Below are 16,736 nucleotides of genomic sequence, written 5' to 3' on the forward strand. Positions count from 1 at the left end.
TTTATATGGTGCTGAGTCAGGAGTAGAGTCAGGGGTCTAGTTTATATGGTGCTGAGTCAGGAGTAGAGTCAGGGGTCTAGTTTATATGGTGCTGAGTCAGGAGTAGAGTCAGGGGTCTAGTTTATATGGTGGTAGGTCAGGAATAGAGTCAGGTGTCTAGTTTATATGGTGGTGGGTCAGGAGTAGAGTCAGGGGTCTAGTTTATATGGTGCTGAGTCAGGGGTAGAGTCAGGGGTCTAGTTTATATGGTGCTGAGTCAGGAGTAGAGTCAGGGGTCTAGTTTATATGGTGCTGAGTCAGGAGTAGAGTCAGGGGTCTAGTTTATATGGTGGTGGGTCAGGAGTAGAGTCAGGGGTCTAGTTTATATGGTGCTGAGTCAGGGGTCTAGTTTATATGGTGGTGGGTCAGGAGTAGAGTCAGGGGTCTAGTTTATATGGTGCTGAGTCAGGAGTAGAGTCAGGGGTCTAGTTTATATGGTGCTGAGTCAGGGGTCTAGTTTATATGGTGGTGGGTCAGGAGTAGAGTCAGGGGTCTAGTTTATATGGTGCTGGGTCAGGAGTAGAGTCAGAGGTCTAGTTTATATGGTGGTGGGTCAGGAGTAGAGTCAGGGGTCTAGTTTATATGGTGGTGAGTCAGGAGTAGAGTCAGGGGTCTAGTTTATATGGTGGTGAGTCAGGAGTAGAGTCAGGGGTCTAGTTTATATGGTGCTGAGTCAGGGGTAGAGTCAGGGGTCTAGTTTATATGGTGCTGAGTCAGAGGTCTAGTTTATATGGTGCTGAGTCAGGAGTAGAGTCAGGGGTCTAGTTTATATGGTGGTAGGTCAGGAGTAGAGTCAGGGATCTAGTTTATATGGTGGTGGGTCAGGAGTAGAGTCAGGGGTCTAGTTTATATGGTGCTGAGTCAGGAGTAGAGTCAGAGGTCTAGTTTATATGGTGCTGAGTCAGGAGTAGAGTCAGGGGTCTAGTTTATATGGTGGTAGGTCAGGGGTCTAGTTTATATGGTGCTGAGTCAGGGGTCTAGTTTATATGGTGGTGGGTCAGGAGTAGAGTCAGGGGTCTAGTTTATATGGTGGTGGGTCAGGAGTAGAGTCAGGGGTCTAGTTTATATGGTGCTGAGTCAGGGGTCTAGTTTATATGGTGCTGAGTCAGGGGTAGAGTCAGGGGTCTAGTTTATATGGTGCTGAGTCAGGGGTCTAGTTTATATGGTGCTGAGTCAGGAGTAGAGTCAGGGGTCTAGTTTATATGGTGCTGAGTCAGGGGTCTAGTTTATATGGTGCTGAGTCAGGGGTCTAGTTTATATGGTGCTGAGTCAGGGGTCTAGTTTATATGGTGGTGGGTCAGGAGTAGAGTCAGGGGTCTAGTTTATATGGTGCTGAGTCAGGGGTCTAGTTTATATGGTGGTGGGTCAGGAGTAGAGTCAGGGGTCTAGTTTATATGGTGGTGAGTCAGGGGTCTAGTTTATATGGTGCTGAGTCAGGGGTCTAGTTTATATGGTGGTGGGTCAGGGGTCTAGTTTATATGGTGGTGGGTCAGGAGTAGAGTCAGGGGTCTAGTTTATATGGTGCTGAGTCAGGAGTAGAGTCAGGGGTCTAGTTTATATGGTGGTGAGTCAGGAGTAGAGTCAGGGGTCTAGTTTATATGGTGGTGAGTCAGGAGTAGAGTCAGAGGTCTAGTTTATATGGTGCTGGGTCAGGAGTAGAGTCAGGGGTCTAGTTTATATGGTGCTGAGTCAGGAGTAGAGTCAGGGGTCTAGTTTATATGGTGCTGAGTCAGGGGTCTAGTTTATATGGTGGTGGGTCAGGAGTAGAGTCAGGTGTCTAGTTTATATGGTGGTGGGTCAGGAGTAGAGTCTGCGGTGTACACGTTAAACTATACCGTACTATAGAGTCAGGGGTGTACATGTTAAACTATACCGTACTATAGAGTCAGGGGTGTACATGTTAAACTATACCGTACTATAGAGTCAGGGGTGTACACGTTAAACTATACCGTACTATAGAGTCAGGGGTGTACACGTTAAACTATAGAGTCAGGGGTGTACATGTTAAACTATACCGTACTATAGAGTCAGGGGTGTACACGTTAAACTATACCGTACTATAGAGTCAGGGGTGTACATGTTAAACTATACCGTACTATAGAGTCAGGGGTGTACATGTTAAACTATACCGTACTATAGAGTCAGGGGTGTACACGTTAAACTATACCTTACTATAGAGTCAGGGGTGTACATGTTAAACTATACCGTACTATAGAGTCAGGGGTGTACACGTTAAACTATACCGTACTATAGAGTCAGGGGTGTACATGTTAAACTATACCGTACTATAGAGTCAGGGGTGTACACGTTAAACTATACCTTACTATAGAGTCAGGGGTGTACATGTTAAACTATACCGTACTATAGAGTCAGGGGTGTACACGTTAAACTATACCGTACTATAGAGTCAGGGGTGTACACGTTAAACTATACCGTACTATAGAGTCAGGGGTGTACACGTTAAACTATACCTTACTATAGAGTCAGGGGTGTACATGTTAAACTATACCGTACTATAGAGTCAGGGGTGTACACGTTAAACTATACCGTACTATAGAGTCAGGGGTGTACATGTTAAACTATACCGTACTATAGAGTCAGGGGTGTACATGTTAAACTATACCGTACTATAGAGTCAGGGGTGTACATGTTAAACTATACCGTACTATAGAGTCAGGGGTGTACATGTTAAACTATACCGTACTATAGAGTCAGGGGTGTACACGTTAAACTATACCGTACTATAGAGTCAGGGGTGTACATGTTAAACTATACCGTACTATAGAGTCAGGGGTGTACATGTTAAACTATACCGTACTATAGAGTCAGGGGTGTACACGTTAAACTATACCGTACTATAGAGTCAGGGGTGTACACGTTAAACTATACCGTACTATAGAGTCAGGGGTGTACACGTTAAACTATACCGTACTATAGAGTCAGGGGTGTACACGTTAAACTATACCGTACTATAGAGTCAGGGGTGTACACGTTAAACTATACCGGCTGTAACCTGCTTGTTTGCTTGTTTGCTGGACGCTACAATGAAAGTCATCACGAGTCCTAACCATTTCCCTGTTTTGTGATTGGTTGTTAACCCTAACCCTGTTTTGTGATTGGTTGGTTGTGTTGCTAGGCGGAGGTGGACACCGTAGAGCGTTTGTCTCGTTTAGTCCCGTGTGAACATGAAGACCTGCTGAACATCACGCTGCGTCTCCTCCTCAACCTCTCCTTTGACACCGGGCTACGCATCAAGATGGTGCAGGTCGGCTTGCTGCCCAAACTCACCTCCCTGCTGGGTACGTATGTCCTCTCTCTTTCTCTCCTCTCTCTCGCTCTCTCTTTCTGTCTCCCTCTCCCTTTCTGTCTCTCTTTGTCTCTCTCCTCTCTCTCTCCTCTCTTCTCTCTTCTCTCTCCTCTCTCTCTCTCCTCTCTCTCCTCTCTCTCTCCTCTCCCTCTCTCCTCTCTCTCTCCTCTCTTCTCTCTTCTCTCCTCTCTCTCCTCTCTCTCTCCTCTCTCGCTCCTCTCCCTCTCTCCTCTCTCTCTCCTCTCTCTCCTCTCTCTCTCCTCTCTCTCTCCTCTCCCTCTCTCCACTCTCTCTCAAAATTCAATTTCAGTTCAATACATTTCAAAGAGCTTTATTGGCATGGAAAATATATGTTTACATTGCTAAAGCGAATGGAATAGACAATAAACGAAAGGGAAATAATCAGTGGAAACATGAATAAACATTAAACTCACAAAAGTTCCAAAATAATAAAGACATTTCAATTGTCATATGATGTGCAAATAGTTCAAGTACAAAAGGGAAAATAAATAACCATAAATATGGGTTGTATTTACAATGGTGTTTGTTCTTCACTGGTTGCCCTTTTCTTGAGGCAACAGGTCACACATCTTGCTGCTGTGATTGATGCACACTGTGGTATTTCACCCAATAAATATGGGAGTTTATCAAATTGGGTTTGTTTTTGAATTCTTTGTGGGTCTGTGTAATCTGAGGGAAATATGTGTCTCTAATGTGGTCATACATTTGGCAAGAGGTTAGGAAGTGCAGCTCAGTTCCCACCTCATTTTGTGGGCAGTGTGCACATAGCCTGTCTTCTCTTGAGAGCCATGTCTGCCTACGGCGGCCTTTCTCAATAGCAAGGCTATGCTCACTGAGTCTGTACATAGTCAAAGCTTTCCTTAATTTAGGTCAGTCACAGTGGTCAGGTATTCTGCCACTGTGTACTTTCTGTTTAGGGCCAAATAGCATTCTAGTTTGCTCTGTTTTTTGGTTGATTCTTTCCTGTGTGTCAAATAGTTATCCTTTTGCTTCCTCATAGTTTGGTTGGGTCTAATTGTGTTTCTGTTTTGGGGCTCTGTGGCGTCTGTTTGTGAACAGAGCCTCAGAACCAGTTGGCTGCGGGGACTTTTCTCAAGGCTCATCTCTCTGTAGTTGAGGGCTTATTTTTGCAGAATTCTGCATGCAGAGTGCTACCTTGTCCCGGGCCTGCTATTTTCATCTCTCTCTCTCTCTACCGCACCTGCTATCTTGACCTCCAAATGATCGGCTATGAAAAGCCACCTGAAATGTACTCCTAAGATACTGGATACCTGTTGCACCCTCGACAACCACTGTGATTATTATTATTTGACCCTGCTGGTCATCTATGAACGTTTCAACATCTTGGTCATGTTCTGTTATAATCTCCACCCGTTACAGCCAGAAGAGGACTGGCCACTGCTCATCCTGGTTCCTCTCTAGGTTTCTTCCTAGGTTCCTGCCTTTCTAGGGAGTTTTTCCTAGCCACCGTGCTTCTACATCTGCATTGCTTGCTGTTTGAGGTTTTAGACTGGGTTTCTGTACAGCTGATGTAAAAAGGGGTTTATAAATACATTTGATTGATTGAATTTGGTGTTTGTTCCGTTTTGTGAATTCTTGGTTGGTGAGCGGACCTTTTTTGGATCTGGATCTCTTACTGAGATTTACTGTCAGGGCCCAGGTCTGTCAGGGCCCAGGTCTGTCAGGGCCCAGGTCTGTCAGGCCCCAGGTCTGTCAGGCCCCAGGTCTGTCAGGCCCCAGGTCTGTCAGGGCCCAGGTCTGTCAGGGCCCAGGTCTGTCAGGGCCCAGGTCTGACAGAATCTGTGCAGAAGAGCTAGATGCTGCTGTAGACCCTTTGACTCGACCGTTCTAGTGCCAATTCATTGATATAAATGTTGAAGAGGGTGGGCTGAGGGTAATGTTGAAAAGTTTAAGAATTAGCCCATTTGAATTTGTGGTTTAGTATACTATCAACACCACAGGCTTTTTTAGGTTGAAGGATTTGCATTTTGTCCTGTAGTTCATCCAATGTAATTGGAGAATCCAGTGGGTTTTGCTAGTCTTTAAAACCTCACTAGGGTATGTGGGACGCTCTCAAATTCAAAACAACAGAAATCCCATACTTAAAATTCCTCAAACATGAAAGTATTTTACACCATTTTAAAGATACACTTGTTGTAAATCCAGCCACAGTGTCCGATATCAAAAAGGCTTTACGACGAAAGCAAACCAAACGATTATGTTCGGTCAGAGCCAAGTCTCAGAAAAACACAGCCATTTTTCCAGCCAAAGAGAGGAGTCACAAAAATCAGACATAGATAGAATTAATCACTAACCTTTGATGATCTTCATCAGATGACACTCATAGGACTTCATGTTACACAATACATGTATGTTTTGTTCGGTAAAGTTAGTATTTATATCCAAAAATTGCAGTTTACATTGGCGTGTTATGTTCAGTAGTTCCAAACATTCAGTGATTTTGCAGAGAGCCACATCAATTTACAGAAATACTCATAATAAACATTGCTAAAAGATTCAAGTGTTATGCATGGAATTTTAGATCCACTTCTCCTTAATGCAACCGCTGTGTCAGATTTCAAAAAAACTTCACGGAAAAAGCACACCATGCAATAATCTGAGTACAGCTCTGAGACCAAAACAAGCCATACAGATATCCGCCATGTTGTGGAGTCAAGAAGTCAGAAATAGCATTATAAATATTCACTTACCTTTGATGATCTTCATCAGAATGCACCCCCAGGAATCCCAGTTCCACAAGAAATGTTTGATTTGTTCAATAAAGTCCATCATTTATGTCCAAATAACTCCTTTTTGTTTGCGCATTTAGTACACAATCCAAACTCACGAGGCGCGGGCAAGTCCAGGCGAAAGTTCAGACGAAAAGTTATATTACAGTTCGTAGAAACATGTCAAACTAAGTATAGAATCAATCTTTAGGATGTTTTTATCATAAATCTTCAATAATGTTCCAACCGGAGAATTCCTTTGTCTTTAGAAATGCAATGGAACGCAAGCTAACTCTCACCTGATCAGCTCATGCCACTCTGGCAGACCTCTGACTCATTCAGCTCCCATTCCCCCCTCCTTCACAGTAGAAGCATCAAACAAGGTTCTAAAGACTGTTGACATCTAGTAGAAGCCTTAGGAAGTGCAATATGACCCCATAGACACTGTATATTCGATGACTTGAAAAACTACAAACCTCAGATTTCCCACTACCTGGTTGGATTTTTTTCTCAGGTTTTCGCCTGCCATATGAGTTCTGTTATACTCACAGACATCATTCAAACAGTTTTAGAAACTTCAGAGTGTTTTCTATCCAAATGTACTATTGCATATGCATATTCTAGCTTTTATGGCTGAGTAGCAGGCAGTTGAATTTGGGCATGCTTTTCATCCAAAATTCCGAATGCTGCCCCCTACCCTCGAAGTTAATAGCTGATTCTAAGTTTTGTAAGTGATCATGTATACAGTCTGTTTTTGCTCTTGGTTCTTGGTTGTTAGGACGGCAGGTAGCCTAGCAGTTAAAAGCATTGGGCCAGTAACCAAAAGATTGTTGGTTCAAATCTCCGAGCCAACTAGATGAAAAGTCTGCCGATGTGCCCTTGAACAAGGCACTTAACCCTAATTGCTCTGGATAAGAGCGTCTGTTAAATGACAAAAAAGTAAAGATGTCCGAAAAGATTGGAGAAGTGGTACATCTCCGTTTTGGATAGACAACTCTTTGTTTCGTTGTTTGTTTTAGTGTGTTCCAATTCTCCCAGAAGTGGTTAGAGTCTATGGATTCTTCAATTACATTGAGCTGATTTCTGACGTGCTGGTCCTTCTTTTTCCGTAGTGTATTTCTGAATTGTTTTAGAGATTCACCATAGTGAAGGCGTAGACTCAGGTTTTCTGGGTCTCTATGTTTTTAGGTTGGAAAGGTTTCTCAATTTCTCTCTCTTCCTCTCTCTGTTTCTGTTCTCTCTTCCTCTCTCTCTCTGTTCTCTCTTCCTCTCTCTGTCTCTGTTCTCTCTTCCTCTCTCTCATTCTACTGACGTACCTACCATATCAATCTATCTGGCTGTAATGTATCAGATTTGAGCTGGTTTAATGTGTAGTAATGTGTTCCTTCTGTCAGGTGACGAGAACCACAAGCAGATGGCCATGTGTATCCTGTACCACATCAGTGTTGATGACAGGTTCAAGTCCATGTTCGCCTACACCGACTGCATCCCACAGGTAACAGTACAACAACCGGATCCTAGATCAGCACCTACAACAGTGTTATTTGTCACATATGCCGAATACAACAACCTTACAGTGAAATGCTTACTTGCAAGCCCTTAACCAACAATGCAGTTTTAAGAAAAATACCCCCCAAAAATAAGTAACAAATAATTAAAGAGAAATAACAATAGCGAGGCTATATACAGGAGGTACTGGTAGGTCGAGGTAATTGAGGTAATATGGACAATATGCACGTAGGTAGAGTTATTAAAGTGACTAGATAATAACAGAGAGTAGCAGCAGCGTAAAGGGGAGGGGGGGTCAAGGCAAATAGTCTGGTAGCCGTTTGATGAGATGTTCAGGAGTCTTATGGCTTGGGGGTAGAAGCTGTTTAGAAGCCTCTTGGACATAGACTTGACGCTCCGGTACCGCTTGCCGTGCGTTAGCAGAGAGAACAGTATGTGTAAACATGTATACGCAGGGCCCAGCTGTAAAAGAGACCTTGGTCTCAGTCTGTGTTCCTTGTTGAAATGAAGGTATAATGTTAGTTTGTTGGTGATGTGGACGCCAAGGAACTTGAAGCTCTCAACCTGCTCCACTGCAGCTCCGTTGATGAGAATGGGGGCGTGCTTGGCCCTCCTTTTCCTGTAGTCCACAATCAGCTCCTTAGTCTTACTCACATGAAGGGAGAGGTTGTTGTCATGGCACCACACTGCCAGTTCTCTGATCTCCTCCTTATAGGCTGTATCATCGTTGTCGGTGATCAGGCCTACCACCGTTGTGTCATCGGCAAACTTAATGATGGCGTTGGAGTCGTGCTTGGCCACGCAGTCATGAGTGAACAGGGAGTACAGGAGGGGACTAAGTACACAACCCTGAGGGGTCCCCGTGTTGAGGATCAGCGTGGCGGATGTGTTGTTGCCTACCCTTACCACCTGGGGGCGGCCCGTCAGGAAGTCAAGGATCCAGTTGCAGAGGGAAGTGTTTAGTCCCAGGATCTTTAGCTTATTGATGAGCTTTGAGGGCACTATGGTGTTGAACGCTGAGCTGTAGTCAATGAACAGCATTCTCACATAGGTGTTCCTTTCGTCCAGATGGGAAAGGGCAATGTGGAGTACAATAGAGATCATCTGTGAATCTTTTGGGGCGGTATACAAATTGGAGTGGGTCTAGGGTTTCTGGTGTTGATTTTTATTTATTATTATTTTTAAGTGGCCTTTTATTGTCCCCAGCACAAGGTGTACATGTGTAATGATCATGCTGTTTAATCAGCTGTCAGGTGGATGGATTATCTTGGCAAAGGAGAAATGCTCACTGACAGGGATGTAAACACATTTGTGCACCAAATTAGATAAAAATAAGCTTTTTTTGTGCGTCAAGAAAATGTCTGGTGTCTTTTATTTCAACTCATGAAACATGGGACCAACACTTTACATGTTGTGTTTATATTTTTTGTTCAGTGTATCTATTGCTAACATGCTAACTTAGTGCTCTGTGTTGACTCACCAGTTGATGAAGATGTTGTTTGAGCACGGTGAGGAGAGGATCGATGCTGAGCTCATCTCCTTCTGTATTAACCTGGCAGCTAACAAGAAGAACGCTCAGCTCATCTGTGAAGGTAGGGAAGACCACTGTGAGTTATACAGCTCATCTGTGAATGTAGGGAGGTCCACTATGAGTTATACAGCTCAGCTGTGAAGGTAGGGAGGACCACTGTGAGTTATACAGCTCATCTGTGAAGGTAGGGAGGTCCACTATGAGTTATACAGCTCAGCTGTGAAGGTAGGGAGGACCACTGTGAATTATACAGCTCATCTGTGAAGGTAGGGAGGACCAATATCAGTTATACAGCTCATCTGTGAAGCTAGGGAGGACCACTATCTGTTATACAGCTCATCTGTAAAGATAGGGAGGACCACTATGAGTTATACAGCTCATCTGTGAAGGTAGGGAGGACCAATATCAGTTATACAGCTCATATGTGAAGTTAGGGAGGTCCACTATCAGTTATTCAGCTCATCTGTGAAGATATGGATGACCACTATGAGTTATACAGCTCATCTGTGAAGGTAGGGAGGACCACTGTGAGTTATACAGCTCATCTGTGAAGGTAGGGAGGACCACTGTGAGTTATACAGCTCACATGTGAAGGTAGGGAGGACCACTGTGAGTTATACAGCTCATCTGTGAAGGTAGGGAGGACCACTGTGAGTTATACAGCTCATCTGTGAAGGTACAGACCACATATGTATCAGAGATGGTCTGGTGATCTAAGAACAATAGAAATATGTCCAAGACTCTTCATTGTCACCTTCCATGTGTCATAAATGAATTCATTTGTATAAATATTTCACATGCTGTTGAATAAATAATGAATGCTTGATTCCCTTCCCTCAGGTAATGGTCTGAAGATGTTGATGAAGAGAGCTCTGAAGCTGAAGGATCCTTTACTTATGAAGATGATACGAAACATCTCTCAACACGACGGACCACCCAAACACCTCTTCATCGTTAGTACTAAATTCATGTTGGATTTGAATGACTTGATCAAGCAGATGTTGTGACTGGATTGGTTGAACAGACTAATGAAGAACACATTGTGAAGCTCCCAGCAATGAAGCCATATAAAAGCATCCAGTTCCCATGAGGCAGCAGAGATATTTAGAGACTGTATGAATGAGGTGTTGCTAAGTGACTTACTAACCGAATGGTCTCCTCCAGGACTATGTAGGAGACCTGGCAGCCCAGATCACTCCTGATGAAAACGAAGAGTATGTGATCGAGTGTCTGGGGACCCTGGCTAACCTCACTATCGCTGATCTGGACTGGGAACTGGTGCTGAAGGAGTACAACCTGGTACCTTACTTTAAAGATAGGCTCAAACCAGGTGAGTGAATTCTATAACCACCCTGAGGAAGCGATGCACACTCATTCCACCACAAAGCCCTCACCTACAGAGAGATGAACTTAGAGAAGAGTACCCTTAGCCAGCTGGTTCTGGGGCTCTGTTCACAAACACCATCAGACCCCACAGAGCCTCAGGACAGCAACATAATTAGACCCAACCAAATTATGAGAAACCAAATAGATAACTATTTAACACACTGGAAAGAATCAACAAAAAAACTAGAATGTTATTTGGCCCTAAACAAAGAATACACAGTGGCAGAATACCTGACCACTGTGACTGACCTAAAAGTAAGAACATCCTTAACTATGTACAGACTCAGTGAGCATAGCCTTGCTATTGAGAGAGGCAGACAGGATATGTGCTCACTGCCCACAAAAAGAGGTGGACACTGAGCTGCACTTCCTAACCTTCTGCCAAATGTATGACCACAATAGAAATACATACTTCCCTCAAATCAAATGTATTTACAAAGCCCTTCTTACATCAGCTGATGTCACAACGTGCTGTACAGAAACCCAGCCTAAAACAGCAAGCAATGCAGGTGTAGAAGCACGGTGGCTAGGAAAAACCCCCTAGAAAGGCCAGAATCTAGGAAGAAACCTAGAGAGGAACCAGGCTATGAGGGGTGGCCAGTCCTCTTCTGACTGTGCCGGGTGGAGATTATAACAGAGTACATGGCCATTAAGGCCAGATCGTTCTTCAAGATGTCCAAACGTTCATAGATGACCAGCAGGGTCAAATAATAATAATCACAGTAGTTGTAGAGGATGCAACAGGTCAGCACCTCAGGAGTAAATGTCAGTTGGCTTTTCATAGCCACAGATCACACAGAACCACAAAGAATTTGAAAACAAATCAAACATTTATAAACTCCCATATCTGTTAACCAAACAACATAAATACCAGCTATATTTGCCTGTTTATTCATCTTCCCCCACTACATTGCTAAAACACTGTCCATAGCTGATTATATCACTCTGGAAATGTCTATCTTTTTGAGATATTTTTCAGTGCAATATTTACCGTTAGATTCTACATTGTTTTTGTTGATGTTGCTTTGTATCTTCTCACTTCGGGTTTATTGTTTTTTTCCCACTTGCTTTGGCCATGTAAACACGTTTATCGTGCCAATAAAGCCCTTTTCATTTGATTTGAATTGATAGAAAGAGACTCAAACTAGGTAACTACATCACTGAAGAAGAGTGGATTTAGTTTCTGAGAGAATACGGAGGTGTTCTAAAGGTGTTCTAAATGTGTTCTAAATGTGTTCTAAAGGTGTTCTAAAGGTGTTCTAAAGGTGTTCTAAAGGTGTTCTAAAGGTGTTCTAAAGGTGTTCTAAAGGTGTTCTAAATGTGTTCTAAAGGTGTTCTAAAGAAACTGTAGTTATGAAAACAAGAAGAACAGGAGTTCACCTTTTGTACCCTCTGACCCCTGTACTCTGTGTGTTGTCATCAGGCTCTCTGACCCCTGACCTCTGTGTGTTATCATCAGGTTCTCTGACCCCTGACCTCTGTGTGTTGTCGTTAGGCTCTCTAACCCCTGACACCTGCCCTCTGTGTGTTGTCATCAGGCTCACTAACCCCTGACACCTGACCTCTGTGTGTTGTCATCAGGCTCTCTAACCCCTGACCTCTGTGTGTTGTCATCAGGCTCTCTAACCCCTGACCTCTGTGTGTTGTCATCAGGCTCTCTAACCCCTGACACCTGACCTCTGTGTGTTATCATCAGGTTCTCTGACCCCTGACCTCTGTGTGTTGTCGTTAGGCTCTCTAACCCCTGACACCTGCCCTCTGTGTGTTGTCATCAGGCTCACTAACCCCTGACACCTGACCTCTGTGTGTTGTCATCAGGCTCTCTAACCCCTGACCTCTGTGTGTTGTCATCAGGCTCTCTAACCCCTGACCTCTGTGTGTTGTCATCAGGCTCTCTAACCCCTGACACCTGACCTCTGTGTGTTGTCATCAGGCTCTCTAACCCCTGACCTCTGTGTGTTGTCATTAGGCTCTCTAACCCCTGACACCTGCCCTCTGTGTGTTGTCATCAGGCTCTGCAGAGGATGACCTGATACTAGAGGTGGTGATCATGATTGGGACGGTGTCCATGGACGACAGCTGTGCCGCCATGTTGGCCAAGTCTGGCATCATCCCTGCTATCATAGAACTACTCAACGGTAAGACAGACATCCCTGCTATTATAGAACTATTGAATGGTAAGACAGACATCATCCCTGCTATTATAGAACTATTGAATGGTAAGACAGACATCATCCCTGCTATCATAGAACTACTGAATGGTAAGACATTATACCTGCTGTTATAGAACTACTGAATGGTAAGACATTATACCTGCTATTCTAGAACTACTGAATGGTAAGGCATCATCCCTGCTATTATAGAACTACTGAATGGTAAGACATTATACCTGCTATTCTAGAACTACTGAATGGTAAGGCATCATCCCTGCTATTATAGTACTGCTGAATGGTAAGACGACATCATCCCTGCTATTATAGTACTGCTGAATGGTAAGACATTATACCTGCTATTATAGAACTACTGAATGGTAAGACATTATACCTGCTATTATAGAACTACTGAATGGTAAGACATTATACCTGCTATTCTAGAACTACTGAATGGTAAGGCATCATACCTGCTATTATAGTACTACTGAATGGTAAGACGACATCATCCCTACTATTATAGAACTACTGAATGGTAAGACGACATCATCCCTACTATTATAGAACTACTGAATGGTAAGACGACATCATCCCTACTATTATAGAACTACTGAATGGTAAGACGACATCATCCCTGCTATTATAGAACTGCTGAATGGTAAGACGACATCATCCCTACTATTATAGAACTGCTGAATGGTAAGACGACATCATCCCTACTATTATAGAACTACTGAATGGTAGGACGACATCATCCCTACTATTATAGAACTACTGAATGGTAAGACGACATCATCCCTGCTATTATATAACTACTGAATGGTAAGACGACATCATCCCTGCTATTATAGTACTGCTGAATGGTAAGACGACATCATCCCTGCTATTATAGTACTGCTGAATGGTAAGACGACATCATCCCTACTATTATAGTACTGCTGAATGGTAAGACGACATCATCCCTACTATTATAGAACTACTGAATGGTAAGACGACATCATCCCTACTATTATATAACTACTGAATGGTAAGACGACATCATCCCTACTATTATAGAACTACTGAATGGTAAGACGACATCATCCCTACTATTATAGAACTACTGAATGGTAAGACGACATCATCCCTACTATTATAGAACTACTGAATGGTAAGACGACATCATCCCTGCTATTATAGTACTGCTGAATGGTAAGACGACATCATCCCTGCTATTATATAACTACTGAATGGTAAGACGACATCATCCCTGCTATTATAGTACTGCTGAATGGTAAGACGACATCATCCCTACTATTATATAACTACTGAATGGTAAGACGACATCATCCCTACTATTATATAACTACTGAATGGTAAGACGACATCATCCCTACTATTATAGTACTACTGAATGGTAAGACGACATCATCCCTACTATTATATAACTACTGAATGGTAAGACGACATCATCCCTACTATTATATAACTACTGAATGGTAAGACGACATCATCCCTACTATTATATAACTACTGAATGGTAAGACGACATCATCCCTACTATTATATAACTACTGAATGGTAAGACGACATCATCCCTACTATTATAGAACTACTGAATAGTAAGGCATCATCCCTGCTATTATAGAACTACTGAATGGTAAGACATCATCCCTGCTATTATAGAACTACTGAATGGTAAGACATCATCCCTGCTATTATAGAACTACTGAATGGTAAGACATCATCCCTGCTATTATAGTACTACTGAATGGTAAGACATCATCCCTGCTATTATATAACTACTGAATGGTAAGACGACATCATCCCTACTATTATATAACTACTGAATGGTAAGACGACATCATCCCTACTATTATATAACTACTGAATGGTAAGACGACATCATCCCTACTATTATAGAACTACTGAATGGTAGGACGACATCATCCCTACTATTATAGAACTACTGAATGGTAAGACATCATCCCTGCTATTATATAACTACTGAATGGTAAGACGACATCATCCCTACTATTATAGAACTACTGAATGGTAGGACGACATCATCCCTACTATTATAGAACTACTGAATGGTAAGACATCATCCCTGCTATTATATAACTACTGAATGGTAAGACGACATCATCCCTACTATTATATAACTACTGAATGGTAAGACGACATCATCCCTACTATTATAGAACTACTGAATGGTAGGACGACATCATCCCTACTATTATATAACTACTGAATGGTAAGACGACATCATCCCTACTATTATATAACTACTGAATGGTAAGACGACATCATCCCTACTATTATAGAACTACTGAATGGTAAGACGACATCATCCCTACTATTATATAACTACTGAATGGTAAGACGACATCATCCCTACTATTATATAACTACTGAATGGTAAGACGACATCATCCCTACTATTATAGAACTACTGAATGGTAGGACGACATCATCCCTACTATTATATAACTACTGAATGGTAAGACGACATCATCCCTACTATTATATAACTACTGAATGGTAAGACGACATCATCCCTGCTATTATATAACTACTGAATGGTAAGACGACATCATCCCTACTATTATATAACTACTGAATGGTAAGACGACATCATCCCTACTATTATATAACTACTGAATGGTAAGACGACATCATCCCTGCTATTATATAACTACTGAATGGTAAGACGACATCATCCCTGCTATTATAGAACTACTGAATTGTAAGACCGACATCATCCCTGCTATTCTAGAACTACTGAATCATCAGACATCATCCCTGCTATTGTAGAACTACTGAATCGTCAGACATCATCCCTGCTATTGTAGAACTACTGAATTGTAAGACAGACATCATCCCTGCTATTATAGAACTACTGAATGGTAAGACATCATCTTTGCTATTATAGAACTACTGAATGGTAAGACATCATACCTGCTATTATAGAACTACTGAATGGTGAGGCACCAACTCCATATTGATGCTCATGATGTTTGACAAGCAGGTGTCCACATACTTTTGGTCATGTAGTGTATGTACATATAGGTAGGGATAAAGTGACTAGGCAACAGGATAGATAATAAACCATAGCAGCAGTATACTGTAGGTAGGGGTAAAGGATAGATAATAGACAGTAACAGCAGTATACTGTAGGTAGGGGTAAAGGATAGATAATAGACAGTAACAGCAGTGTACTGTAGGTAAGGGTAAAGGATAGATAATAGACAGTAACAGCAGTATACTGTAGGTAGGGGTAAAGGATAGATAATAGACAGTAACAACAGTATACTGTAGGTAGGGGTAAAGGATAGATAATAGACAGTAACAGCAGTATACTGTAGGTAGGGGTAAAGGATAGATAATAGACAGTAACAGCAGTATACTGTAGGTAGGGGTAAAGGATATATGATAGACAGTAACAGCAGTATACTGTAGGTAGGGGTAAAGGATAGATAATAGACAGTAACAGCAGTATACTGTAGGTAGGGGTAAAGGATAGATAATAGACAGTAACAGCAGTATACTGTAGGTAGGGGTAAAGTGACTAGACAACAGGATAGATAATAGACAGTAACAGCAGTATACTGTAGGTAGGGGTAAAGGATAGATAATAGACAGTAGCAGCAGTATACTGTAGGTAGGGGTAAAGGATAGATAATAGACAGTAACAGCAGTATACTGTAGGTAGGGGTAAAGTGACTAGACAACAGGATAGATAATAGACAGTAACAGCAGTATACTGTAGGTAGGGGTAAAGGATAGATAATAGACAGTAACAGCAGTATACTGTAGGTAGGGGTAAAGGATAGATAATAGACAGTAACAGCAGTATACTGTAGGTAGGGGTAAAGGATATATGATAGACAGTAACAGCTGTGTATGTGATGAGTCAAAAGAGTTGGTGCAAAGGGTCATTGCAGATAGTCCGGGTAGCTAAGGATTACCTAACTGTTTATCAGTCTGACGGGGGTCGAAGCTGTTCAGGGTCCCGTTGGTTCCAGACTTGGTGCATCGGTGCCACTTGCTGTGCGGTAGCAGAGAGAACAGTCTATGACTTG

At 42.4% G+C, this 16,736-nt stretch overlaps 1 protein-coding gene across 2 annotated transcripts in view; it reads left to right on the forward strand.

Annotated features, from left to right (window-relative positions):
- Positions 1-16,736, forward strand: part of LOC110515626 (kinesin-associated protein 3) — a 54,237-nt gene that overhangs the window by 11,587 nt on the left and 25,914 nt on the right. For both annotated transcript variants that reach the window (XM_090183170.1, XM_090183171.1), the window contains exons 10-15: positions 3,176-3,338; positions 7,491-7,591; positions 9,089-9,197; positions 9,977-10,089; positions 10,301-10,466; positions 12,535-12,660. In XM_090183170.1, coding sequence (XP_090039296.1) covers positions 3,176-3,338; positions 7,491-7,591; positions 9,089-9,197; positions 9,977-10,089; positions 10,301-10,466; positions 12,535-12,660 — 778 coding nt within the window. The remainder of the gene's footprint in view (positions 1-3,175; positions 3,339-7,490; positions 7,592-9,088; positions 9,198-9,976; positions 10,090-10,300; positions 10,467-12,534; positions 12,661-16,736) is intronic.

Source organism: Oncorhynchus mykiss, chromosome 8 (genome assembly GCF_057628025.1).
Source record: "Oncorhynchus mykiss isolate SJ-2025 chromosome 8, ASM5762802v1, whole genome shotgun sequence".
Lineage (NCBI taxonomy): Eukaryota > Metazoa > Chordata > Actinopteri > Salmoniformes > Salmonidae > Oncorhynchus > Oncorhynchus mykiss.